General features: G+C 46.0%; 1 protein-coding gene across 1 annotated transcript in view; it reads left to right on the top strand.

Annotated features, from left to right (window-relative positions):
• The window catches only part of IGDCC3 (immunoglobulin superfamily DCC subclass member 3), a 184,731-nt gene that overhangs the window by 123,749 nt on the left and 34,218 nt on the right, over window positions 1-26,764 (top strand). The window contains exons 6-7 of the mRNA XM_048867470.2: window positions 1,738-1,896; window positions 14,404-14,569. Coding sequence (XP_048723427.1) covers window positions 1,738-1,896; window positions 14,404-14,569 — 325 coding nt within the window. The remainder of the gene's footprint in view (window positions 1-1,737; window positions 1,897-14,403; window positions 14,570-26,764) is intronic.

The raw sequence follows: 26,764 nt of genomic DNA, 5'->3' as shown, positions 1-26,764 counted from the left end.
CTCCTGTTCTTGAGGACTTAAGCTGTCTTGGCGGTTTGGCTCCTGTGATAAATGGTTTTGCTTTCGGTGTAAACGAAATAGTTCCTGGAGTGAGGAAGAAATTGCGTGCCTAAACTTAAGTAGAAACAAACAGAAGAAATTGGTAGATGCCCGATATATCACAGGTGGCTTGCAAAGTGGCTTTTGGGTGGGGTGATAGTTATGTGTCCCTTTCTGCTGGAAGAATGACTATACTGTAATTGACGAGTGTAGCCATTTCGTTGGTTCTCTGTAAGGCTGTGGCTGGCTCTGGATTCTTCACAGGCAGGATAAAACCCCCATAAAAGCTCTTCATTCTGCACTACTATTCTACAGAAAGAATTTTCTTCCTGACCCCAGCTGCTAATCAGTTTATTGACTGAAGCATGAAGACCAATAGCAAAGATAAAAATTATAAGGTGTCTCAGCTGCTTGACTACGGTGACCCAGCCACATCTGGAATGTCAACAACTTCATTTCCACACCGATTGGCTCATAAATTTCCCATTGTTGGGTTACAGTAGATATTGACACTGGAATGACTGTCTGTTCCACAGAGCCGTGAATGTTGCAAGCAGTACCGTTCGCAGTCCCTTTGGTAGAAGACTCCTTGTGATTAAGACAACTTGGTAGTTATGCGTCTGACTGGAGTAAAGCCAACCCTAGAATCAGAGGGCCAAATCAATGGCAATTGCAGGTGCACAGCATCTTGGGATTGAGCAATAGAAACGGAAAATTACTGTCTCATCTAGCTGATCCCCTGCCAGTGAATGACTGTTCTCTACGGAATGTTTAAAGTCTTTATTGGATTTCCACTACTTCCCTGGGGAGACTATGCCACAGTCTAATATAATCAGTGGCAGGAATTTTTAATAGTGAGCCTAAATTTTCCTTTTTTCTTAAAAAGAAAAGGAGTACTTGTGGCACCTTAGAGACGAACAAATTTATTAGAGCATAAGCTTTCGTGGGCTACAGCCTGCATAGAATGGAACATATAGTAAGAAGATGCATCCGATGAAGTGGGCTGTAGCTCACGAAAGCTTATGCTCAAATAAATTGGTTTGTCTCTAAGGTGCCACAAGTACTCCAGTTCTCTTTGCGGATACAGACTAACACGGCTGCTACTCTGGAACCTTTTTTCTTAATATCTCAATACACCTTTAAAGCACAACGCGAAAAGTGTTTTGCTACCGAAAGGAACAAATATTTGAAGAGGGTGTGTTGTGTTCAGGTGCTAGGAACCCCAAGGCTGGGCCTTTATTTTTTGGTTCTGTAGGGCTTTTAACTTTCTTTCTAAACACAAATGCAAGAAGGAAACAGGATTTCAGTTTCACATCTGATGAAAGGGCAGCTCCTCCAGCAATAACCACCCGGCTCTCCACTCAAACTCCCTGGAACGAGCTAGGGCTGATTTAGAGCTGTGTTTGTCAGGCGCGGAGTCTTAAAACACCAGCCAATGGAACAATAAAATGCAATGGCCTGATACTAATGAAACATGTTGTAATTGGGGGCAAAGGCTTAGTTGGGGCTCTTGGACTGGCTTTTTCCACATGTCACATGCATAGTTTGAGTTGCACTGTGGAGAGCTGGAGCTAAAACTCACTGAAGTCAATGGAAGGACTCCCCTTAATTGGGACTCAGGACTAACTCCCCTCACTGTGGGCTAGAGAGTTCAGCTTAAAGGTACACTAAGTAATTTTGTCTCGTTTCCTCTTCCAGATGGCCGTCCCATTGGCGTAGAAGGAATTCAGGTGCTGGGGACAGGAAACCTAATGATTTCTGACCTCACTGTGCAGCATTCTGGGATATACGTTTGTGCTGCTAACAAACCCGGCACTAGAGTGCGGAGAACTGCCCAGGGAAGGCTAGTCGTACAAGGTAAGATAACCAGGCTACTATTGGATAATTACACCCATTTAGCTATTTTCTCCACCTCTTCCTAGCCCTGTCTAAAGATCTGGCCCTTAACAGGTGCTGGTTCAGTTTTTCCTAGATGTTCTTTGCATTGCATGTTCATGAAGAGAGGAAAGTTTTTATTTTAAAAGTACAATCCTCCCCAGACCCCTAGGTAGGTACTCGGATGGCTAGCCTGGGCCGCTGCCCCTGCTGCTGCGGCCAGTGCCATTTTTAGGTGCTACCTCGAGCAAAGCTAGTACATGTCTGTCTGCCTGAGCTGAGAATGATCATGGGACACAAAGCCTTTCCTTTCGAAATCCCTCGTTCGTTTGTATCCAGCCCAGGTCAGTAGAGAACAGAAGTCATTAACGCCCAGTGGTTCTTCTGTTGCCTCTGTGAAACAGGTTGAAATGCCCCCATCCAGTTCTTGTGTTCACAAAACTCACCTGTCATTAGTTAGCACCCTTCTTAAAGGACCAGCAGGGAGCCTAAAGGCTGAATGGGCCTGGAGATTGATTTACTTTCTCCCCTCTACCAGTGGTCCCCCCAGGGCAGGGTTGAGGCCCACTGATAGGGTGTCATGGAGGAAGCTTATAGTGATGCTGTGTCATACCTGTTTTCTGCAGATAACAGAGTTCACCAGGTTATCTTTCGCCAGCATGACTTTTATTTTGTACAGTTAAGACATTTAAAACTCTGGTTCCGGACAGTCAGTGGGCAGAGGACCCACCATGGTGGACCCCGGCAACAGATGATGAGTCTGAGCCACCCACGAAAGATTCAGAGTTGAACCCTCTTAAAAAGTCACCTGTGATATTCCCCATATTGTCAGTGCCAGGGAAATGCAGGTTCCACCATTGGCCCACAGCAATAGTCCTGACAGGGCCACTTCTCGTGGGCCTTCCAGCTAGCAGCCAGAACCAGGCGCTCCAAACCTCACCGAGCCACCAGTCTCCCTGGCGAAAGGAGCCAGGCCAGTGTTTAGAAAGGCAACACAGCTGGCAGCGTGGAGCTGAATGGTGATAATCCTCCCCTGATTACAGGCACTCACCTCCTCCTCAGGCTGGTCCACTTACAGCATCTCACCCTCTCATCAGTTCACTCATTAACTGTTGACTGATGATATCCTGAATCTCAAATTATGCGTCTCTTGCCCGTGGGCTAATTGAACCTTTCATGCTAGTGACAGGGAAAGTGCTCTCCTTCCCCGGTGATGCTCACCTGTCAGTTACCGAGAATCACATGCTGGGTTCACAGCTGTATCTCTTGCTACCACTGCAGACTGATATCAGCTCTAAAACTCCTTATCACTCAATACATGCATTCCTTCCCATGCTGATCTATGAAGAAGACTCAGGTCACATGGTACTGGCCTCCTTTTTGTTCCCAGCTGCTAAATCACACTAAAAGAAGCTGAAAGTATGTGAAATCCTCTCCCTGTAAGCAATTGCTGTAATTGCCACTGGGACGTTATACCATTGCCAGCAGGGATGGAAGGGGGTCACACAGCGATCTCCCTATTCAGATGTGGCCCACACAGTGAAAAAGTTTGGGAACCCTGGCATTCAGCATTTACTTTTGTAGCACAACATAACTGAGAGCGGCTGTAAGGTCAGGTTTCTTTGTGTGACGCATTTCCTCCACTTGCACACTCCGAGATAGACACAAGGGATGCTCTCCATTCATCTTGAAAGTTAAAGGTGCTGAATAAAAGCACCGCTAATAAATCATAGTAGGAGTCAAGCAGATTCAGGTTTTGGAGCAGTAAATCAGCAACCGCCTGGAATGCAGCCAGGTGCAGCTACAGCGTCTAAAGCCCCAGGATTGGGATGGTGCGGGGGAGTGGAAGAAAAGCCATTGAAAAGTACTTTGCGTCTGGTAGGAGATCTTTCCCAAGAGTATGCATGTGGTAAAGGCTTTTGAACCACACGTGGCTGGGGAGCAGACAAGGGAAGTTTAAAAAAAATGGAGCTAGTTTAAAAATCTTCATGAAAGTTGCAAAATTAAAAGCTTTCCGTTCTGCTGACGGCTTCCTCTTTAGCGACAACATGGTACGGAAAAGGAATAAGGAAACTGTTACATGGCCAAACTGATTACAAAGAGGCCGGGTTTAAAATCACATCTGTGAAGACATGGGTTCAGATTCTGATTTCAGGTATGCTACTGTAAATCCAGAGTTACTCTACTGACTTCCATTGGGGTTATTCTGGAATTACACTGGTGAAACTGAGAGGAGGATCGGTTCCTAGGTGTCACAGCCATTCGGGACGGCCTCCTTGTCATGGAGCAAATGCTTTTCCATTAAGAACTAGAAGATCAAAAGGGTCTATGAATATGAGGAGCTGGCGACTGCTTCGCTGTGTAGACACAGCGGGGCTGTCCTGCTCTGACTGTTGCTAGCTGAGTTGTATCTGGAAACTGATTGGAATTCAGAGGTACAGCAAGGGTCATCCGATTGAGTGTGTAGTCTCTTTCCAAGGGCTGCATCCTTCCCCTGTGGAAGCCAGTGGCAAAACTTCCATTGGCAACAGAGTTGTGCCCTTGGTGAGGTCAACTACGCTCGCTGCCAGCAGCTTCTGCTTTATCTGAACTCTGGATTGTCTGAGTTTTGCCACTCAGAGCTTCAAGTGATTGTTTTCAGAGGGGCGGCCGTGTTAGTCTGTATCAGCAAAAACAACGAGGAGTCCTTGAGGCACCTTCGAGACTAACAAATTTATTTGAGCATAAGAAACTGCCGAGAGTGAACTATAGCGACTGCAGGGTTTAGCTTTATCAAGGTATCAAAGGTGTAAATTACACAGTTTAAGGGGGAAAACCAATAACAACGAAACAAGAGTCTGAATGATTTGGGAGGAGCTCTGCAGAAATGCTGGGCTTCCAAAACAATGCCCAAGTCCCCACAGCACGATCTTCCAAAGTGCTAATAAATAATACTTTCATTCCTGTTCCGTGAGGCTCTCACCATGCTTTCCAGGCATAAATCAGTTAACCTTTGCAATACCCTGTGAAAAAGGCATTCTTGTCCACATTTTATAGGTGGGGAAACTGAGACAAAAAGAGGTTAATGTGATTTGCCTAGTGTTGCACAATAAGTCAGTGGAAAAGTTTGGAAGAGAACCCAGAAGTCTTGACTCCCATTACTCAGCTTCAGTCGCTAAGTAATGCTGTGTCCCAAAGATCTTAATGAAAATCTTGGCTATAGGTTGGGATGAGATCTTTACATTTGATGTCTTCACTCTCTATTTGAACACTTATTCTATTTCAGTGATAATTATCTTTCTCATTACAATCTCCCTTTTAGATCGGCTAATACCATCTTATTATCCTCCTGGGACTTCTCCTGCCTTCAAAGGTTAGGGTCTCAATCTCTCTCACTCTCTCTCTCTCTCACTGCCCTCGCCTATCCATTTAGAGTTCTTTGATCTCCTTTGTTAAGTCCCTACACAGAAAAGTTTCCGTTTTCTTCTGGGATCCTAACACAGACCTTTGAATATCACGTTGTGCCATGTTACAAGTGAAAGTCTTGTGAGGGGCTGTTTTAAGAGCAGACTGTGTCTAAATACAAAATGGAAGGTGTTTGTGTGGGATGGATGGGGGAAGCAGAGGGGTCAGTGGCAGTAAAGAAACTAAATCAAAGCCCTCTCTTTCTCTATCTCCTGTACGATCTATTGTGCTTTATTATGTGTTTGGTGTCATAACAAACTGATGGGCTCTGAATGGCCAGATGGTCACCAGTGTTCTCCACTCCACGCTTCATTGCCTCCTGAAAGCTATGGAGAAAAATGAGATCCCATCTCACAAACGACTGTCCATCTTGAGAACACATTTTAGAAGGTCTTTCGGACAATCACTGCCTCATATCTCTGTTCTCTGCTTTCAGAAATGGGTTTTGTTCTTTTGTACAGTGGATTCTGCAGCTCATACTCTCATGTGAGCTGTTCTGTTGATTTCGTTAGCATGGGATGCAGGATCAGGCTCCAGGTTAGAATTAATTCACAGATGTGCTGCAGTTATTGTGTTACGTGTTGGAACTCTTGGCATTTGCATTGCTACAGTTGTTTGCCTTAGCTAAGCAGCTCTTAGCATTTACACCATTTACACTAAATTTATGCCATAAAAATGTGTTCAAGATCTCACCGTGAAAAGATTCATATTGACTTCACCAGCTGTTGGATCAGCTCCATTGAGAAAGGGACATTTGCAAATTTCAGATCAGGTTTGAAACTCCCCAAAGTTGGAGATACTCTGCCCTCTTTTTCCTCTCCAGTGTTCCTCGGACACGTGCTGTGTCAGTATCCATACAGATTCTCAGCCTCGGTGCTCAGTGGAAGCAGAATTTTACTTTGGATTATTAGCCGATCTCTCGTAAAAGTTGTATGTCATGTTTTGACCAATGATGGTGCCGTTTCCCCACAGTTCTCCCTCAAGTGGACTTCAGAAGTTCAGCCTCTGTTCCGATATTAAAACTCTGGGCCCAATTTTCAAATTTTTGCCCCTTAGTGAGATGTCCACATCCTGCATTACAGATGCTCAGGTCAGTATGTAGGTACATAAAATGGGCACACATGCTGCTACTGTAGATCCATAATTCAAAGCCTGCCTAGGAAAGTAGGCTATTATAGCTGTTAACCATCTTTTGGCTGTTTGGCAACCTGCATGAAATGAATTTGGGGGGGTCAGTCCAAGTTTCCAGTAGTATGGAATCATAGAAATGGAGGGCTGGAAGGGACCTCAAGAGATGATCTAGCCCAGAGGTTCTCAATCAGGGGTCCAGGGCCCCCTGGGGGCCCGAAAGCAGGTTTCAGAGGGGCCGCCAAGCAGGGCCAGCACTCGCTGGGGCCCACGGTAGAAAGCCAAAGCCCCACCGAAAGGGGCTTAAGCCCAGGGCCCTGATCCCCGCCACCCAGGGCTGAAGCCGAAGCCTGAGCAATGTAGCTTCCCAGGAGCCGCTGTGGTGTGGGGCCCTGGGCAACTGCCCTGCTTGCTAACCCCTAACACCGGCCCTGGCTTTTATATGGAGAAAACCAGTTGTTGTGGCACAGGTGGATGGTGGAGTTTTTATAGCATGTTGGGGGGCCTCAGAAAGAAAAAGGTTAAGAACCCCTGAGCTAGTCCATCCCTCCACTATGAGGCAGGACCAAGTATACCTAGACCGTCTCTGACCAGTTTGACCACAGTTGTGATTAATTGACTCCCTCTTGGCCATCTCAGCCGAGAGATCAAGGCCTGAACGGGCCCTGGGGACTGAACTTCCCTGTCCCAGCTAGATGCAGTCCCTCCATTTAGGCATGTAGATAATGGCAGTGTAGGGAAACTTGCCCTGTCACTGCATATGATGCACGGCACCTCTTGTGTTGCTCAGGGGGTGGATTATCGGAGCAGCTGCACATCTCCAGCTCCCATTGGCTTCAGCTGGAGTTGAGGGTGCTCCGCACCTCAGAAAGTCAGGCCCAGACGACTTCACACTCCAGGACACCCAAAATACTTAGGAACAAATAACAATAATGGCCGTTTCATGCTTAGCTTGGTGTGAGTAGCTGCTGATGAGATAGGACGTTCCCCCGGGGATCGATATGGCGTGCCATAGATCTTCATCACATCACGATGCAGCATAGCTAGGCCCAGCCAAACTGATTAGTGCATTTATTTAAACATTTCTGAAGATGATATTAAGCTTTATTGCTTTTTGATACATATGTCACGCCTTTAAATAGTCATTAAAACCATATGATCTCTTCCCTGCCTCTCATTATATCCTGGATAATCAAGCTTTCTATCCGCTCACTGCACTTCAGACAAACAAGAGCCAAGATGTGCCCGGGCCTCCTCACCATAAGTTTGACGTTACCACCTTAAATATAGCTGTGGATCTGGGTGAAATGGGTTTCTGGTTTTCTCCCCGCTACGGCCTTTTGTTGTGTTAAGGTGGAGGGAATGGAGGCATTTGGGCGAGTGAACCTCCTCTCAGGTGAAGTAAGCATCCACAAGACGATCCATCCATGATGAATGACAAAGGGGGATGGATAGCCTGGAACAGAAAGACGCTGGTGTGGGTAGGGTAAGGAGAGTGGGAATATGCAGGGTGTTTCAAACTGTCCACCTTCTGCTCCTAAACCCAGCAAAGAAAAAAAAATATTCAGCCGATGCTTATTGGCAACATGTTAACTATTGGGAAATGGAAGGGCCAAGTGACCTTCCAGAGAAACCAGGCCTCTTCCTAATCTGTGGATGGGACAAAACAATCATATCTGTTTTCTTAAGTGTTTGGAGCTCCCCCATTGGGAATTCCCAGTCTGTTAAGCACTGAATTCTGCTACGCCCTAAACCAAAAAAAGGCAACAGTTCCTTTCTTCCCCCTTCACTTGCACTTGCCCGACCCCTGACATAGGCTGGTCCAGCCCACGAAAGCGTATCAGCAGCCCTGCTGCTTGAAAAACACAGGGTTATGGTATTAACAATTTACTGCAGGAACATCTCAACTTTTTCCCCACCAGACCCTCCACCTGGGCCTTTGCCCCCCTCCTGTGCGAACGGTTTTGCCTGCTTTCTATAGCTCTAGTTTGGGCGAATACAGAGGTACTGCGTGTGTGTGTCTGATAGTGCTTGCCTCAAATCATTCCTCTGATCACATTAGTTAGCTATACAGGCTGTATCATTTTAGGCATAGTTTAGCAGAGCTACTATATCTGGTGTTGCACGCAGTGGCCTGAATTCTGGTCTGCCCTGTGTGGGAGAGGAGGCCCAGGGAGCTCTGATGCACCTGTCTGGGGCCTGGGCAGAATGCTGCTTTGCCCACTCCTCGCCACCATGCCCAGCATCTTTCTCAGGGCCCAAGGAGGCTTGGCCAGGCCAAATCTTCCTGTCCCATCCCTGATCCCACTGCTGCTAGTGACAGGCAGTAACTGGGGAGCACACGTATCGCCTTTTAAAGGCAGCAGTAGGTGCTGCTGCTAAAGGCATTCACCCAGCTCCCCCTGCGACATTCTGCCTGGTCTGGCCTATGCAGGTGAAAAGTTCCAGGCTAGCTCCACATGGCGCCACACCCCTGCCCTTCCCAGTGCAAGAGCCAGAATTTAGCCTTATGTTGTTCAACAGCAAGCAGGAGGTTGCAATAGGAGCTTTGCGATGCCAGCCAGTAAGGGCTGTTTCACGGGGAGCAGGGGCGGTGGAGAGGCAGGAGTCGGTCCCAGAGGTGCACTCAGGCAGAGGCAATGGGAAGAGAAGGGGGCAGGGGGCTGCCGATGTTGGGTCCATCCTGTTCCTTCTCTGGAGATTTTAAGCAAGTGAAACCTGGAGTCTGGCGCTAGATCTGGTTTCGTTTAGTGAAACAGCAGAGCAGAGCGGGGCCATGCTGAATCCAAGGGGATGGGTTTTTGAATGGTGAATAGCGTCCCTGGCTCAGTGCCAGAGGACACAGCTGTAAGTTTGGTTACCCTGGAGTAAAATACGACAGTGTCCCAATTACTCCCTCTTGACATCAGCTAATGAGAGAGAATGAGAAGAGAGAGTGACTCCAGAAGTGTTCTGCTGGATGGCTTCTTCCCTGGTTAAAAGATGTTTTCCCTTGAACAACTAGCGGGTTCAGGTTTTCGGGGGGTAAAGGCAACCAGCCAAGTGGCAGGAGTTTAATGAAACAGTACGAATGGAGTTGGAAGATGTCTGTGTCCTCATTCAGTGCCTTTGAGCGCACCTGCAGCATTGAGGGCAAAATGATCTGCAGGCTTCCGATGAAAGCGGGCGGGCATCAAACTGCTTGCAGAATAATTGTGCTTGCAAAATTCCACCAGCACAAAGGGGAGGGAAGGTTAAGTCACTGCTTGAAAATTAGGTCTCCACCGTGTCACGCTGTCACTGTACACCACTTAAGCAATACAAAGCGATCATTTGCTGCAGGGAACAGGGTTTTTCCCCCCTCTTTCTGTTTGTCATTCTCCTACCAAAATCATCCTCCATTTTAATTTAATTTAAAAATTAACTTTGTCTAGGAGGTGAAAAAGTTGGGTTGGGGGGAGAGAAAACCCATTGATTGGAATCCAGGGAAGTTTCAGGTTTTAGGAATACGTGTCCAGTAGGTTTCTAAGATTATTAGTCTCTGGCTCCTGAAAAACTAGCCTGACAATGAACTCCGTCAGTGGAACATCCCCCTACTGCTCGCGTAAGTCAAGTTGACAATGCTCCACTTCTCTTTGATTATTAAAAATGAAAGAGCGGGGCTCTTGTGAGGAATATTTAGTTGGATGATTTAGTTGGGGTTGGTCCTGCTTTGAGCAGGGGGTTGGACTAGATGACCTCCTGAGGTCCTTTCCAACCCTGATATTCTATGATTCTCTTCAGTGGGTTTTTTTGTATTGCCGCTCTCAGGGTTTGCCATCTTTATGACGTTGCTCTTCAGTGTCGATACCTTTAGCTTTGCTTTGACCTTGGAACCGTAGTCAGGATGCCATTTTCTCGTACAGCTTTGATTGTGAAAGGAGTGGGGGTTGGCTTTTTAAAAAATCCCCTGCAGAGTCTATACCAGATGTCAAATACACACACAAGGGTGGCGGTGCGGCTCTCTCCTTGGTCATGCTAGTGTAACTCGGAAGTAGCTCCAGTGGAGAAAATGGAGCTGTCTGGGTGTATAGGATTTACTTGGTGGGAGAGGAGAGTTGGACCCAGCCTTTGGACTTTTCCTCCCGTGAGGGGACACTTATGCAACCTTCACGAGACTGATCGTTCTTGCAAGGGAACAAACCACCAATGTTTTCATCTCACGAACAGTCTCGTTATGTGTATTGTGGTCACTGCTGGCTCTCGGGAGGCACCATGTTAACATACCCACCTTGTTGGTGCCAGTCTCTGTTAGCAGAATTCTTTTCCTTCTCTCTTTCCCTCCTTTTGCATGGAGGCCTCAAGCCGATTTGTAAAATGAGGCGGAAGTCATTTCACTCCTACATTTGCATGGAAATATGGCATTTGAACAAATTATTTCCCAGACAGGAATGCAGCGTGCTCCTCCTGCCTCTGTCTAAATAACTGGCAAACGTCTATTTGAAACAAGACTTTTAACAGGCTGCTCCGGAATCAGATTTCCCAAGGTTGGGGAGTTCTTCGTCTCCTGCAGTGATGTCACCTGCACGGGGATGCTTCAGAGGTGTCATGGAGCCATTTCACCTCAGGCTGCACTCTAATTAGCGTACTGCTAGTTAAGCAGGGAAGGACCTGCTCTGTACAGGCCCAGGAGACTGTTTTCCATCTGAGTCAGTAAAGAACAAACGGCCCAGCATCTATGTAGCCAATCTGCTTTTTATAATAGCGACCGTCCCCTTAGAATTTGAGCAACTCCCAAAGAATAACAGCCAAACAGTGTTACAGGGAGGGGTCCCTCTATCTGAATTTGATTTGAAGTGGGAATGGATGGGGAGAAAATCACAAAAGACCAGTGGCTTAACTTTCATCCCTGCATCCTGCCAGGCAGATGGGTGAAATGAACCCCGTGGGGTGTGATTTTTTCAGCCAGGCTGCAATCCAGTCTCTGATTTTGTGGTGACAAAGTTTTGTGCATACATATATGTGTACACACACAATTGGAGGCATGCACTGAAAATCAGGCTCTGTATGTATATAATTTGCAGCCCTGCAAGGTGCTTCGAGGCTTGCAGAGGGTGCTATAGAAGCCAGGTAATAGCAATGATCAGAATTAGTCATTATTATTATTATTTATTATTATTATTCACATTGCTCTTACCCGACCACTGCACTGGACCAACCACCACAGCCAATAGAAATCCAAGATTGTCCCATGATTACAGTCCTCTTCAGAGAGAGAGGCTTTTTGTTCAGGCAGGGTAAAGTTCGCTCCTCTGCAGAGGGTCAGCACTACAGCGGTGCAAGACATAAGGCTTCCGTGCAAGTAATGAGGGCTGGTCTGCACTTGAAAGTTAATTCAGATTAAGAAAGGGTGTGAATTTAAAGATCAGTAGCTATTCCAGAATAACCCGAAGACCATAGTGGATCGTGGACCTTGGGCCGTCTCTGAATTTCACCTGGCTGCCACATCTTAGGGAAGCCTGTTTGTGTCCTAGATTTCTGGAAGTCCGGCGATGTAAGTGTGGCAGGGAAGGGATATGTGCATCTTTCATGGCCGTGCCTGCTAATCTTCTGCTTGGAAAATGCCTGCTGTGCAGTGAGCCTCCCTCACTAAATAACCTTGCTTTTGTCAAAAATATTTAATGTCAGCTAGCCACTTTGTGCCTTTGGGCTATAAATTCATTAGACCTGTGGCTGTTGTTTGTTTGTCTTCCTAGGAACTGCTGGAGATTGCAGTTGGATTCGGGTCTTAGAAGCAGCAATATGGAGTGTATTATAGCTTTGCCCTTTGAAGCGTAACTGCTTGTATAAACTCAGCTACTCAAGCATGCATTTCAAGCGCCGCTTTCTGGATCCCAGTATATTGCTCTATTCTGATAAATGATTTTAAGCCTCAGATGAGCTGCTCGGAGGGGGGAGAAATCATTTCCTGTTAAAATCCGGTGAAAAGTCAGAAACGTTTGTGACTATTGTGAACTGAGTAGCAATCAGAGATGTTCTGGGTCCCAGGCTGAAGACTTGGGCATACAGGGCCTGCTCTGACCTGTAACTGGCCTATGAACCTGCAGCAAATGGGAATCTGGTGAGGAGAGAATGGCCAGCCAAACTTTTGATATGTTACTATTGTAAAACCATGCTGTATGTAGCTGCCAAAACATTTGTAGCTCGCTAAGAGAGCATCATCTAGTGGAGAGTGCCAGGTGTTTGGATTTCCGCTGCAGACGTGCCGCTGACTCTGGGCAAGTCACGTCACCTCTCTGTGCCTCAGTTTCCTCATCTGTGAAATGGGAAGAATGATACTCCCCCTCCTATATAAAGTGCTTTGGGCTCTCTGGGTGACGACCACTGTATATGAGCACATGTTCGTCTCTGGCTGGCTGTGTATAGGGTAAAGAAATGAACTCTCTTATTCATCTGTCTTGTTTCCTTGTGGTTCCCTTGTCTGTCTGTCTTGATTCACCTGTTGGCTCTTGTTTTATAAATAGATGGGAAGTTCTTTGAAGCTAGGAACAGCTTTTTGTTCTATGAATGTATAACCCCTAGTACAGTGGGGCTGTGGTCCATGACTGGTGCTCTTATGCGTTACTGCAGTACAAAATAATCATATTTGGAATGGTATTGCCAGAAACTCTCATAACTGTTTGTCTCTTTGAATGAAGCAATGCTGATCGCTAACAAACTCCATATTGCTCCACAGCCAGGCAGATGGAAATGAATGTGTCTCATTTGAACTCCATTTGCACGTATACTGGAAAACTCTGCAGCATATTCCAATTTCCAGAGTGATTTGTATAGCTGAAGAGCTTGAGCTCCCGTTTAGAGAGAGAATTGTTGTAATATGTTGCATTTGAGCATCGGAAAGCTCTTTGCTAACATTAAGTAGACCTTGTGCTGCCGCTCTGAGTTCGGTGGCATGGTATTTGTTGTGAAGGTGGGTAACCGGAGTCTCAGAGACGACTTGCCCAAAGACACATTTCAAGTCACTGCTGGGAATAGAACCCAGGGCTCCTGACTCCATGCCCAGCACTCTAACCACGGGACTTCCCATAGAGTGCAAAGCTATGGTATAATTTGCCATTCCTGGTTGTGTGTGGGCTGGGGCGTGGAAGGATGTGAAAGTGGCACTGGAATGATACACACTATGTTTGGGGGCTCACACTTTCAAACGGGCCTGCAGAGCTGCTGATCTGGCACCTTTCACCAGAGCTCATTTCATGCAACGTACACAATCAATCACAAGGAGAAAGAAGGAATGAATCCAACACTCCCCAGCACATGATATTAAAAAAACATATTAAGGGAGATGATTCTGGTTTTTGTATTTCATGCCTGTGTTTGAATTCATTCAGATCAACAAAGTTCCAGCAGGTCCTTTCTAATGTGCAAGATTCATTTTTAAAGAGCCTTCATCACATGGGCCTTGTACCAGCATATCACTGGCCCAGAGCCATAGTACCGTTGCTGCAAAGCCATGGTAAGCAGCCAGGGCTTTGTGGTTCAGGGTAGCCTAATATAATAACACGCCTCTGTGTAAACAAACAAGCATCCAGGTCCCTTAAAGAGCAGGAAGGGGACCTTGTGTTTTTAAATGACTAGCCCACCTGGCATCAGTAGCTCATCCAATTACTGAAAATTCCTCTCCCCAATTAACCAGCCCAGCTCTATTCTTTAGTTGGTTACAGTCCTGGTTACAGATGGGCAAGCACAATCTATAGTTATCTGTAGACCACACACGCCTGTCAAACCTGCCGAGCTACCTCTGGATCTGATAAACTGCGGTGGTTTTCTGTTGTCAGCCTTCGCCACGCTCACAAAATTGACTCAGGTTATTTTACACCAAGTGATTAGAACGGGCTTGGTGCCAGGGCAACATTGGCTCCTGGCAGTGTTCCTCATGCTTCACTTTCCTTCCCTTCACAGCCCCTGCTGAGTTTGTGCAACACCCTCAGTCAATTTCCAGACCTGTAGGGACGACTGCGATCTTCACCTGCCTGGCCCAGGGAGAGCCTCCCCCTCAGATCACCTGGCTGAAGAACGGGCAGATCCTAGAACCGACTGGTCACATCAAACTGAAGAATAACAACAGGTAAATCAGCTGGCAACAGATTTCAGCTTCATTGAGTTGGGTGGAGGGATGACAAAAAGGTCAGTGCTGACATGAAACGTACCGCCAGGGTCTGATATTGCACTGGTGTAAATCAGGAGTAACGCAACTGGATTTAATAAATTACACTGGTGTAAATCGGAGCAGAATTCTTATGTGTCGGGAATTTCCCCCATCCCTAAATAATCATTTTTGGAAGTGTGCTGTCCACGCAGACATTTATTTAGATACAGACCCAGGATCGATACGGGCAGCAGAGCAAATTAATTTCACCCGTGCATTAACTTTTGAACAGAAGATAGTTGAGGCTAATTTGTTATGAAAGCCTAATCACTTCATTTTTGACTGGGGTTGTTGAAGTCTCCTTAAGTAACAGTGACTGACAAGCCTTTGCAGTGACGCTACTTTTTGGGAGAGATGCTGACAAACTCTATCCTGTGCATTGTCGTATCTGTGTCTTAAACGCCCCATGTTCTGCTGGACAATAGTTAAAGGAGCGATCCCAAGACACTTCCATTCCTGTTCTTTGATTGCTTTTGGAGACTGAAAGCGCTAGCTTGGAGTGAGGATAGAGCAGAAGAGACTGGTCGCTTTCGTATGTGTTCCCCGAACAAGGGGACACTTGTAATGAAAGACTCTCTGACCTGCCTTACAAGAGGAAGCTGAACTGAGGGCCATTATTAGTAACAACCAGGGCTCCAACGGTCAGGGAACAGGAAGAAACACACACTTTTTCCTTTATTAAAACAGAGCAACTAATTATATAGCTAAAGGAGACCAGAAAGATGGTCTTGTAGTTAAACATTGACGTAGACCCAGGAGATCTAGGGTTCAGTTCCCGTCTCTGCTGCTGACTCCTTGTGGGAAGTCACTCAATCTCCCTAAGCCTTAGTTCCCCATCTGTAAAAAAGGTATAATGGTATTTTTCAGCTTCCACTCTTTGTCTGGCAAGCTCTTCAGAGTAGGGACTTTCTCAGTTTAACTGCACAGCTCATAGCATAATAGGGCCCCCTTTAAAAGTGGTGGTGTTTTTTTTATGGAACTTGCATCAGGGGGTTCCCAGGTTTGCTGCATCTCCGTGATTCCTACCCCATGTTTGCTCAGTTCACAAATAAAAAATGTTTTTACTAACCAGCCCTGTAAACTCAGTCAAGATCTGAGAGCCAAGTTGGGTTCTCAGCTCGCGTGTAATTACCATAATCACGAGGCTGTAGGCCAACTGCCCTTGGTGACCTCTGTGCAACTCCCTTTTTCTCAGATTCTGGCTTCAACTACACTGGTGTGGTTTTGTTGCCTTCAGGGAGGTGGCATGGGTGTAACTGAGGAAATAATTTAAAGGCAGTGAAGTTGCAAAGGTGGGCCTGCACTTTGAATGCAGGCTGTGATACAGCAAAACACGGGATCATGTGCTTTAGCATCCAACGCGTGGGCTTAAAGTCGAACATGTGCTTAAGTGCTTCTTTTGGATCAGGACCTTTGTTTAAAATCACACTGATGAGCCTGAAAAAACGCTACCCCCATCTCTCTGCTGGTTCTGCGGAGAAAAAGGCTGTCACTGAAGTAAGCAGAGATTGCTCTGAAGACACATTGGGAGCAGCAGCAGCTCTGAAGAGCTCTGAGCAACTCAAAAGCTTGTCTCTTTCACCAGCAGAAGTTGGTGCAATAAAAGATATTTTCACACGGTCAGTTCCCAGAATAGAACCACAGTTTAGTCTGTACCTTTTGACCCCTGGTATGCTCAAATGCTCATGGAGGCACCCCTGTTGGAGATCACATTGGCTCGGTAGCAGATTTTCTCTAAATTTAGACCTTTTATCTCACTGGGGAACAGTGTTTTCCGCAAGGACTCAATAACTGCTTTTCCATGCTAAAATACAGTCATTTTTGCGTTGCAGAAATAATATGGTGGGATGCACTTAGTGTGAAAATTACAAGTTGACAGAACAGTTTCTATGGAAATAACTTGGAACAGCACACTATGAAATTACAGTAGCTGTGCCATCCACCTAAATTACCAGCAGAGCTTTATGGTCCCAGGTGGGATATAACTGTTACCTGTATTATCTGTATGCAGGAATCCAATGAACACAACATGGGTTGAGAAAAGTCTCTTCCTTCAGTCTTTGTCCATCAGCGAAATGTTATGGTGGCATTAGCTTCTACTTCCGGGGAGAACCATGTTTTTGGTTATTATAACTTTATCATAGGTGGCAGGAATAGCAGGCCAGGGGAGATGATTGATGAACCTGGGAATCTGAGTAGCGGATCCCGCCTCCTCAGCCGCCCCAGAACCTGCGTGGCGCATATAAAAAACTCAGGTTCTTCTGGAAGAACTTTTGCTTTTCCCACTAGGCGGGTCGGGGTCTCAGGAGGGGAGGCACGGCACATTTCCTATTCAGTGGCTTGGGCCAGCTCGGGGAAGCTGGGGCTGGCCCAAGGCTCCTCCGACTGCGGTGTGTGTGTGTGGAGTTCGGGGCTCCAACTGTGGGGGGCGGGGGAGGGCTCCGGGGGAAGGGGGACTTGGAGCTCTGGTAGGCAGGGGAGCAGGGCCTCATGCGGAAAGGGCAGGGCCAGGGGGCTAGCCTCCCTGAAGCGGGGGTCCACCCACCGCCCATGAGCTTTATAATAACGAGGCTTTTTAGCATTAGGTTTCTGATTGTTTTGAAGCTTTGTGAAATGATCGTGGGATGTGAGTTGGAATAGAGATAGTGAGATATTATCCACCCTAAGTGGAGTTTTCATCCCAGTCAGGTGTCTTTATAAAACTCCAGGCCCCACAGTGCCTTTGTGCACATATGCACATTCCATGAGTTGTATTACAGTGCTGGCTGAGATCAGGGCCCTGTCGTGCCTGGTGCTATTGAGGTACATAACAAGAGACAGTCCCTGCCCTGGAAAGCTTCCAATCTGAATAGACAAGGAGTGGGAGAAAGCAAAGCACTCTTAATCCCATTTTACAGATCACTGTACTGAGGCACAGAGATCCATAGATTCCAAGGCCAGAAGGGACCATTGTCTGACCTCTTGTAGAACACAGGCCATAGAATTTCCCCAAAATAAGTCCTAGAGCAGATCTTTTAGAAAAACATCCAGTCTCGATTTAAAAAATGTCGGTGATGGAGGAATTAAATTGTTCCAAGGATTAATTATTCTCATCATTAAAAATTTACACCTTATTTCCATTCGGAATTTTTCTAGTTTTAGCTTCCAGCCACTGGATCATGTTAGACCTTTCTCTGCTAGATGGAAGAGCCCATTATCAAATATTTGTTCCTCATGTAAATACTTACAGACTTTGATAAGGTCACCCCTTAACCTGCCTAGTAGGCAGCAGATTTAATATAAACAAAAGAAAGTATTTTTTCACACAACGCACAGTCAACCTGTGGAACTCCCTGCCAGAGGATGCTGTGAAGGCCAAGACTATAACAGGGTTCAAAAAAGAACTAGATATGTTCATGGAGGATAGATCCATCAATGGCTATTAGCCAGGATGGACAGGAATGGAGTCCCTAGCCTCTGTTTGCCAAAAGCTGGGAATGGGCAACAGGGGATGGATCACTTGATGATTACCTGTTCTGTTCATTCCTTCTGGGGCACCCGGCATTGGCCACTGTTGGAAGACGGGATACTAGGCTAGATGGACCTTTGGTCTGACCCAGGGTGGCCGTTCTTATGTTGTTTGTTCTCTTTGTTAAGCTAAATAGATTTAGCTTCTTGAGTCTGTCACTACGAGGCAGGGTTTCTAATCCTGAAGTCATTCTGGTGGCTCTTCTCTGAACTCTCTGCAATCTGCCAACATCCTTCTTGAACGGTGGGCACCAGAACTGCACACAGCATTCCAGCAGCAGTTGCCCCAGTGCCAAATATGCAGGTGAAATAACCTCCCTGCTCCTCCTTGAGATTCCCCTGTTCATGCCTCCCGGAATCGCAGTAGCTCTTTTAGCCACAGCACTGCACTGACAGCTCATGGTCTGCGATTATCCACCGTGACACCTCTTTTTTTTCCAGAGAAACCAAGGTTCTGTCTACTTTGCAGCGAGAGATGCACCTGCAGCATGTGTGGACATAACTAAGCTAGCTTTGATCTAGCGGGATTGAATAACCACAGCAGTGAAGCCTGATCAGCATGGGCTGTACAGGACGAGCCCACTCGGGACTCTGAGTAGGCTCTCAGGTAACTAGCCTGTCTGCTGCAGCTTCTCTGCTATTGTTAATCAAGATATTTAGACCACGGGTTCTCAAACTTCATTGCAACGCGACCCCCTTCTGACAACAAAAATTACTACACGACCCCAGGATGGGGGACCGAAGACTGAGCCTGCCTTAGGCCCATCACCCCAGGGTGGGAGGGGCCAAAGCCCAAGCCTCTCCGCCCCAGGGCTTCAGCCCCAGGCAAAGGGCCTGTAACCTGAGCCCCGCCACCCAGGAAGCCCTCAGGCTTTGGTTTTTGGCCCAGGCAATGGGGCTCAAGCTTTGGCCCTGGGCCCCAGCAAGTTTAAGCCTGCCCTCGCGACCCCATTAAAATGGGGTCATGACCCACTTTGGGGTTCCGACTCACAGTCTGAGAACCACTGATCTAGACCACCTCTGATTGCTGTGTAGACATACCTTAAGGGTTTTGTGTAAGAGAATCTGTGAAAGAATCTGGCACTGAATCCAGTTCTTTTTCGTGTCCTAGTCCAGTGCCATACCCATGAGACTATCCTTCCTCTCAACCTGAGGAAGGTGGTAAGTACCCAAAGCTTGGAGATACTCAAACCTTTGGAGATACCCACATCTTTTGGAGTCAGTTTGGCCTACCTGGGCTTGCAACCCTGGGAGATGGAAGGGACGGGACGCACCTGAGGGAGTTTCCAAAGCCACTGATCTGAGAAGTGCAGTTGTAAGTGGGTTTACAGGATGGCTGATTGTTGTGGGAGAGGATGAACTGGAGAAAAGAAGTCAATGGTTTGTTTTTCTGCAAGGACCCTTTCCAATGTGCCCTTTCCTTTCATTCTTGGGTGCATGACTAAGTACTGTAACCTGCTTAATTCCAGGCAAAGTCCATTTGCGATTAGGTCTTTGGATTTATCAGTCACTTGCACTCAGAAAATATTTGTCCATGTAATAATGGATCTAGAATCTAATGGTAATGAAGCTACTAAACTCCACTCTAAGCTTTTTAATTAGATTACCCGGTTTCCTGGAAAATTCATTTGGATTAAAACTCTGCTTAATATGGCTATAAAGGTCTGAATGCCCCCAAAGGGGTTTTTTGAAAAAGAATAAATCATCCAAAGTCATATTGTGCACTAATTGATTTCCAAATGTACCATATGAACAACCCTGCTCCTGAAAACGACACAGCTAGAAGTGACGGATAAATATGTCAAGTGCCAGAAGCAGATCGGAAGAGGGGCTCCGTCAGAGGAATGACATCGGATCAGCGCGTGCATTCTCCCCTCACCCTTCTGACAGACCACCTCCACCGGAGATGTTGTTCTTTTAGACTGCTGCATAACAAAGTTAAAGCACAGCAGCCGGGAAAAGTTCCCAGTCAAACCCGTTGGTCCTGCATCAGGCTCTCAGAAAGGGTCACCCATTGACAGACTAGGATTTAGAAATAGCCAAAAACTGGGGTGTTTTGGTCCCCCTCCTTCAGTTCCTACCTCCAAAATGTCCAGTTAGATTTTGGTTTTACAAACCTAAAACCAAAATGAGTTGTTCAGCTCCTGGTCCCATTTATTTGAGCCCCCCTTTCACTCTCATCTCATGGGCTGAGGAAGGATCAGTTTGTCTAAATGGATCCTGTCTTGGCCCATCTCTGCTTGGGTAGGTATTTTAAAGAAATCTAGGTTCAGGGATTTTCTCTCTTTGAACTTATTGTTACAGATCTCTGACCACCTACGCGAGGACTTCATGGTTGTCACTAGCATGGCATGGAAGGTGGGGAATAATTTCTGTGACTATATCTTCCAGTTCAAAAGAACATTTCAATTTGTCTGTGTTTCTGGCCCTGCTGTCCTCTCCTTCTGCAAGCATTTGAGTGCCTGAAGCTAATCAGAGCTTGTATTCATTAGGAGCAACTGTTTCATTCCAGTGGCTTAATATTTGCCAAAAGCAAATGTCAATTGATAGATTTGGTCCTAAATTACTATTATTATTTATTATTATTATCTATTTCTTATACTGTCGTAGTGCATCAGGACACTAATCGTTGACCGAGACCTTGCTTTGCTCGGCGTTGATCACACAAGTAACAGAAAGCAGGTCCCTGCCCCCAAAGAGCTTACAATGTAAATATAAGGCAAGAGACAACAGGTGGATGCGACAGCCAGATGGGGGAACACAAGGAAACGATTGATACTGGTCAGCATGGAAGTAGATTTCACAGCACACCAGCTGCCTAGCCAGGGTAAAGATCTTGTAGACACAAAGGCAGAGGAATCTTAAGGAAGACAATGAGGTGGTTTTGCAGATGTTTCCTGGGAGCTCCTCTCGTGTGGAAGGGCCTTGCACTTCCGACTGTGTTGGCTAGTTACATAGGTCTGGTATTGGTGCTGCTCTCTGATTGGTTCACTTGCATAACTACCAACACAGCACATGTTGTCCATATTACAGTCAAAGAGAAAACTCATAAAACTGGTTCGGTGGGATTTGTCCATGAGAATTGGCTTTAGGATCCAGGCCATGCAGAGGAAAGATGCTGATCGTGTTCGTGCATGTAAATAAATCCAGAGTAATTCACTGGCAGTCATTAATTGCACCAGTGATTCCCTGGTACTCATCGTACTGGATTTCTGAGATGTCATAATGATGATTACAGGATAAATGCCCAGACAGATAGAAGTGGGACTTACACACGCTGCTTGGGTGACTGTTACACAGTCATTCTAAGAGCATGAGACAGAGTAAACAGAGACTCTTCGAGAGGGTAGCTGTTGCATTGTTCTTTCCACACGGTTGGGTTTCGTTCACTTTGTGCAATAATTGATCTGTGCCCCCCGACAATACGGAGCCTAGAAAATAAAGAATGCATGGCCCAGTCCCCAGCATGCAACAGGAAGAACTGGAATGGGGCTGGGTGTGAGAGCCTCTGGTCTCTGCTCTGCCTGCTTCCCCATCCTAGACATTTCCTGACAGCCCTCTCAGAGGTGTAGTCCTTCCACGAGTGGTTCGGATCCAAGCCAACCCTGGTAAGGTAGAATGCCTTGTGTGAAGTCCCTGGCCACAGTATCAACCCCGCCTGTTAAACCATTCCTCCTGCTTCCTTGTGGCTACCAGCTGCCCTGTGTATTTTGCACATGTTCAGTAGATTGCCCCCACTCAGGCCCCTGAGGTACCCTTTAGAAGAGCCGTGTTCAGATCTGTCAGGAACGCAGCTGAACACAGCAGGGAAGGTTTAGGCTGCATGTGCAAATGAGGCATGTAATCCCAAAAGAGCAGAGCTGTGTGTGTCCAAGGTCACAAAGCACTTATAGCTTCCTTAAGACAGTGTCTCAGGGCAAAAAGAAGATGCAGGCATAGACTAGCCTAGGATCCTGTACCCACCCTGGGAGGGCAGTAAGAGAGACCACCCAGCTCCTGGAGTCATGTGATTACATGAACATCTTGCCTCTGGTTTTTAAGAAGTGTGTTTCTAGCCTTAGGGGCTTGTGAAGAAAAGCTGGAAAATATGGACCACAAAGACTTAAAAAACAATAGCAAATAAAATAACCCCAAATTTGTTGTTTTTAAAATCTCTTGATGGAGTCGGGGGGGAAAGGGATTCATGGTTCTTGAATGCTGGGGGGTAACCATGCTGGATTTTCCTTGTCTTGTGGGTGAAGTGCAGGACAAGGAGTCAAGAGATCAAAGTTCTAGGCCCAGCCATTCCACAGGATTACTGTGTGCACCCAGGTTGTGCACTAGAAATGTACAGATAATGTGGCAAGTCATTTGAATGCTGTGCCTCGGTTTCCCCTTCTCTAGAATAGGGGTGATAATATTTCTCCAGGGTGTTATGATTAATTAATGTATGTGAAATGCTCTGACATCCTCAGGCAGAAGGAGCTGCTGTATAAAGGTACGAAGTGGTATTGTCTGTGGTAGACATTTGTTGAAGGAAATATTCCCACCCTTATTTCCCTTCTCCTTTTTGGTTTCTTACAACCTCCCAGGGAGAGTCATTTAAAGACCTAATCTTGCTCCCATTGAGGTCAATTGCAAAACTTCTGTTCACTCCAGTGGGACAGAGGCAGTCCCCAGATCAGTGCCAGAAAGGGAGGCTGGTGTTCTTTAGTGACCCTGTCCGGTAGAAGCCATCTATAGGAAATTCTATTCTGAAGACTTTGCAAAGGGCATCATGCAGTTGAGAAGAGGCCCGTTAGCCTCTGGAAGTCTAGATCATCCTGCGTCATGCCCCGTATGGGCTGCTTCTGCACAAGGAAAGCAAACCACAGGCCAGAGAAACTTCTGAACCTCTTTTGTGAGTTAACCACAGGAGGCAGCAGCCAGAAGGCTAGCACAGAGGATAATGCACTTCAGTTAAGAAGCATTGTATTTACATTGGCTTTGACTCGCTTTCCTGAGATCATGCTTTAAAAATATTGCCTGATATACTGGAATTACTGAACTTTCCTGATAATTATATCTGAATATGCAAATTATAGGCTGGGGAAAGAGGCGGGTGTTCAGACCCTATCTCCTCTTGAGGGTATTTCTCTGCCCATTTGATCCTTCAAGGGAAAAAGGGAATCAGTTTTAGGCTTATTGTATTCTCTGTTCTCCCTCCCATTTCTCTCCCTCCGTTCCCACCCACCCCACCCCACCCCGCTTCCGAACCAAACAAGGGAAAACTAGCCTAGAGCTCTTCCTGACATGTGCCAGTCCCAGCCCACATTGATCTCCTAAGACAGGAGTAACTAGGAGTTCAGGGCCACATTGTATTGTGGTCTGAATGTAAAACAAAGAAAGGCCGCTTCAAAGGTGTTTGGGGTTTTTTTTCCTGGTACAGAAGGACACACCTTTGACTTTGGGGCCATTTCCTCTTACGGCTTCCCATGCCAAAATCCTATTGAAATCAATCAGAATTTTGAGTAAGAATTGATGGCAGGAGGTAGAGCTTGGTCATACAGAATTGTCCAGATGGAATATCTGGACTAAACTCTGCCTTATGGAGGATCCCAGGATGAGGCCTGAGTCCTTTTGGAGGGATGTATGCATGTGTCCTTAGGTACCAGGTGGTGGCTAAAATAATTGGAAGAGAAGGAAGGACTATTAGGGGACATGTGTCTTTAAAATATGTAATTGGTGCCCAGGATAAGACCGTCAACAATTTTCCCAACAAGAGAATTTGACTCTCTTCTTGAAAATTGTTCGAGCCTCATTTTCAACCCGTGATATCAGAGTTCAGGATGTTGGAGAAACACCGAATTTATAGCTGGGTTTTGGATGGATGAAAAATTCTATCCCGTGGGGTAGGTGGAAATGATTGCTCTTTATGACTGAAACCTCAGCAGATTGTGACTCATTATATCCCTCGGACCTGTGCCTTACTGAGCCAGTTATTTTACTGATCTTTATGCATGGTTTGGGGCTATGGACACACTGATTCACTTGCCAAGCAATTTATAGTCTTTTTACATAGTCAAATGACCTTTGCAAGCTAAGTCCAAGAAATACCCTTTCCATTCCCCCATCTATAAAATGTGAATTCTAATTATTTTATGCTCTGAAGAGCTCTTAGTACATTTAAGATTGTCCAATGCGATGCCCTCTCGAAAGGAGGTGGTTCTGTTTTGAAAATGCCAGCTGTGTGGGAACAAAATATCTGATCAATGTTTAGCAAAAATCAGAGGCAATTCTGGATCACGGATAATTGTTAATGAAAAATGCATGAAGGCCCAGGCCTAGGGAATTGTGGGATTTTCCATCAAAAGCTGTGAATAAAAATCACTTTCCCTAAGAAGTAAGACTCTTGCTATGTGATCCCTTTCTCAGACCATGGAGCCCATGTTTGTTGGAATGATTGTATATTTGACCAGCTCACTGGAATTTGTTTCATCTGACAAACCTAGGGCTGAATTCTGCTCTTGGAGCCGCACAGTAGATTGCAGCTCTGATTTGCTCACCCTGCATGTGCAGATTCCAGTACGGGATACAGAACAGGTAGAGCGGAATCTGCATACATAGTGCCAGATCCTCAGCTGGCATATATCAGTGCAGCTTCATTGGCTTCAATGGAGATGTGCCCCTTTGCACTAGGTGAGGATCTCTCCCACTCTGCCCTGATCTGAGAGTACACATTCACCTACAGAATTATTTTTAAAAAAAGAAAAGGAGTACTTGTGGCACCTTAGAGACTAACCAATTTATTTGAGCATAAGCTTTCGTGAGCTACAGCATCTGATGAAGTGAGCTGTAGCTCACGAAAGCTCATGCTCAAGTAAATTGGTTAGTCTCTAAGGTGCCACAAGTACTCCTTTTCTTTTTGTGAATACAGACTAACACGGCTGCTACTCTGAAACCAGAATTATTTCAATTGATCGTGATCAACAGTACATAATTGGGCAGTTTGCAACAACAAAAGTGCGACTGCTCCTTAAATAGTTCCAAACCCACAGGCTGGAATGGTTTCCCCAAGGGTGGAAGGGGAAGTATAATGCGTTACTGGCAAATTCCGACACTTGTAGTCAATGCAATCTGCAAGAAAACGTATCGCCGCCATGGCGAACGGGTGGTTCTTTTGGACGGTAGAGGTGAGCTCACGCACTTTTCAAAATCATGCATTTGAGGTTGGTAGATTGAAATATACCAGGAGAGGGTGAGGCATGAAATAATAACAAAATTGCCACTATGAAAGGTTTATTGCGTTTCATCATTTGACCCAATAAGTGTTCAGTAGGTTCCAGGGGGTCATTTTCAGGCTAGAAATAAATCACATTCAGGGGTTTATGTAGCTAGGCTGCATTGCCATAACAGCAAGTAACAAAGGCCAACATCTGCAGAGAAGGCAGGCTCTAAACATTGATTTTTCAAGAAGATTTTATTTACAAAATGGTAATTAAGGGATTTCAATTATTCCACTGAAAAGGGGCATCAGTACAACCCAGGGCTCAGGTGGCTTTTGCTTTCACAGTGACCTTAGCTTATGAACTGTCCCCCTTTAAACTCTGTTACCTTTATGTGTTGAGCTCCTGTTGTCAATATCCCTTGAATGACTTACTACATAAGTGGTGTGTGTTAAACCCTCTTCGGAGAAAATAATACATTGTAAATACATGTAGAGAAAGTTTTGTTCCTTCTCTTGGTGGTGAATTCCAGTGCATCCACCGGATTTCATTCTAATAGATGTCAGTCCCCATCCACCTGCTATTGTATACGCTGCATTGTCAGCTTTTGGATATCAAATGCAAGCAAGCTACCTATTGCTATGGCTGAGTAGAATAACTGCCCCTTGCAGGGGAGTGAAATAGTTCAGTGGCTTGTTATGAAAACAAAGAGGGGTTCATGGTCCCAGCAAGATCCTGCTGACATGACTGAACTGTGTGCACACATTTGGGGAACAATCAGGCCCCTGTGTTTCAAGTCTTGAGGGCAGTTGGAGAACTTCACTGATTACAGGTCGAGGGAGCTGCATGCTAAAGTCTGTTAGTTCCCAGAAGCATGAAAAATAAGGAAGAACAAGAAGGTGGAGGGAGGGTCTAGATGTTAAGCGGCTGCTCCTCACTTAAAGATCATTTATGGGTTTGATTTTGTTTTGAAGGAATATGTAAAACCTACTCTGCAACCCAATTGCCTCTGCAGCATGGGGCGTAGAATCCCTCGAACAGAGCACAAAGCTAGCAGTGGGGCATCATCATAACTCAGTCTCCTCTGCCGTGAGCAGGGATCATGCATTAGGGTCAGGCGGTCATATCCCACAAGATGGATTTGCAGCAATTACAGGGTAGCTGACATTGATGGACCTTGGTCTTTCCCATCTCATGTGTCTCGATGATTATTTTGCTGCTGCTGTGATTTTTCTCAGTGGTCCGTTCCATCTAGCTGGCGTATTAATAACTTGCTGATTCAATGTCATAACTCACTCTTGTGTTGGTTATGTATGGAAAACAATACATTTGTAGAGGGGTCCCTTGTACAGCTCTGCGTGTTCTCCCATTCCTCCTTTTATATCTTAACCCAGCCCCCAACACACACCCAAACAGACATAAG

This window comes from Caretta caretta, chromosome 10, assembly GCF_965140235.1.
Source record: "Caretta caretta isolate rCarCar2 chromosome 10, rCarCar1.hap1, whole genome shotgun sequence".
Classification (NCBI taxonomy): Eukaryota; Metazoa; Chordata; order Testudines; family Cheloniidae; genus Caretta; species Caretta caretta.
The sequence above is the reverse complement of the archived record's forward strand: the minus strand, read 5'-3'. Positions and strand labels throughout refer to the sequence as shown.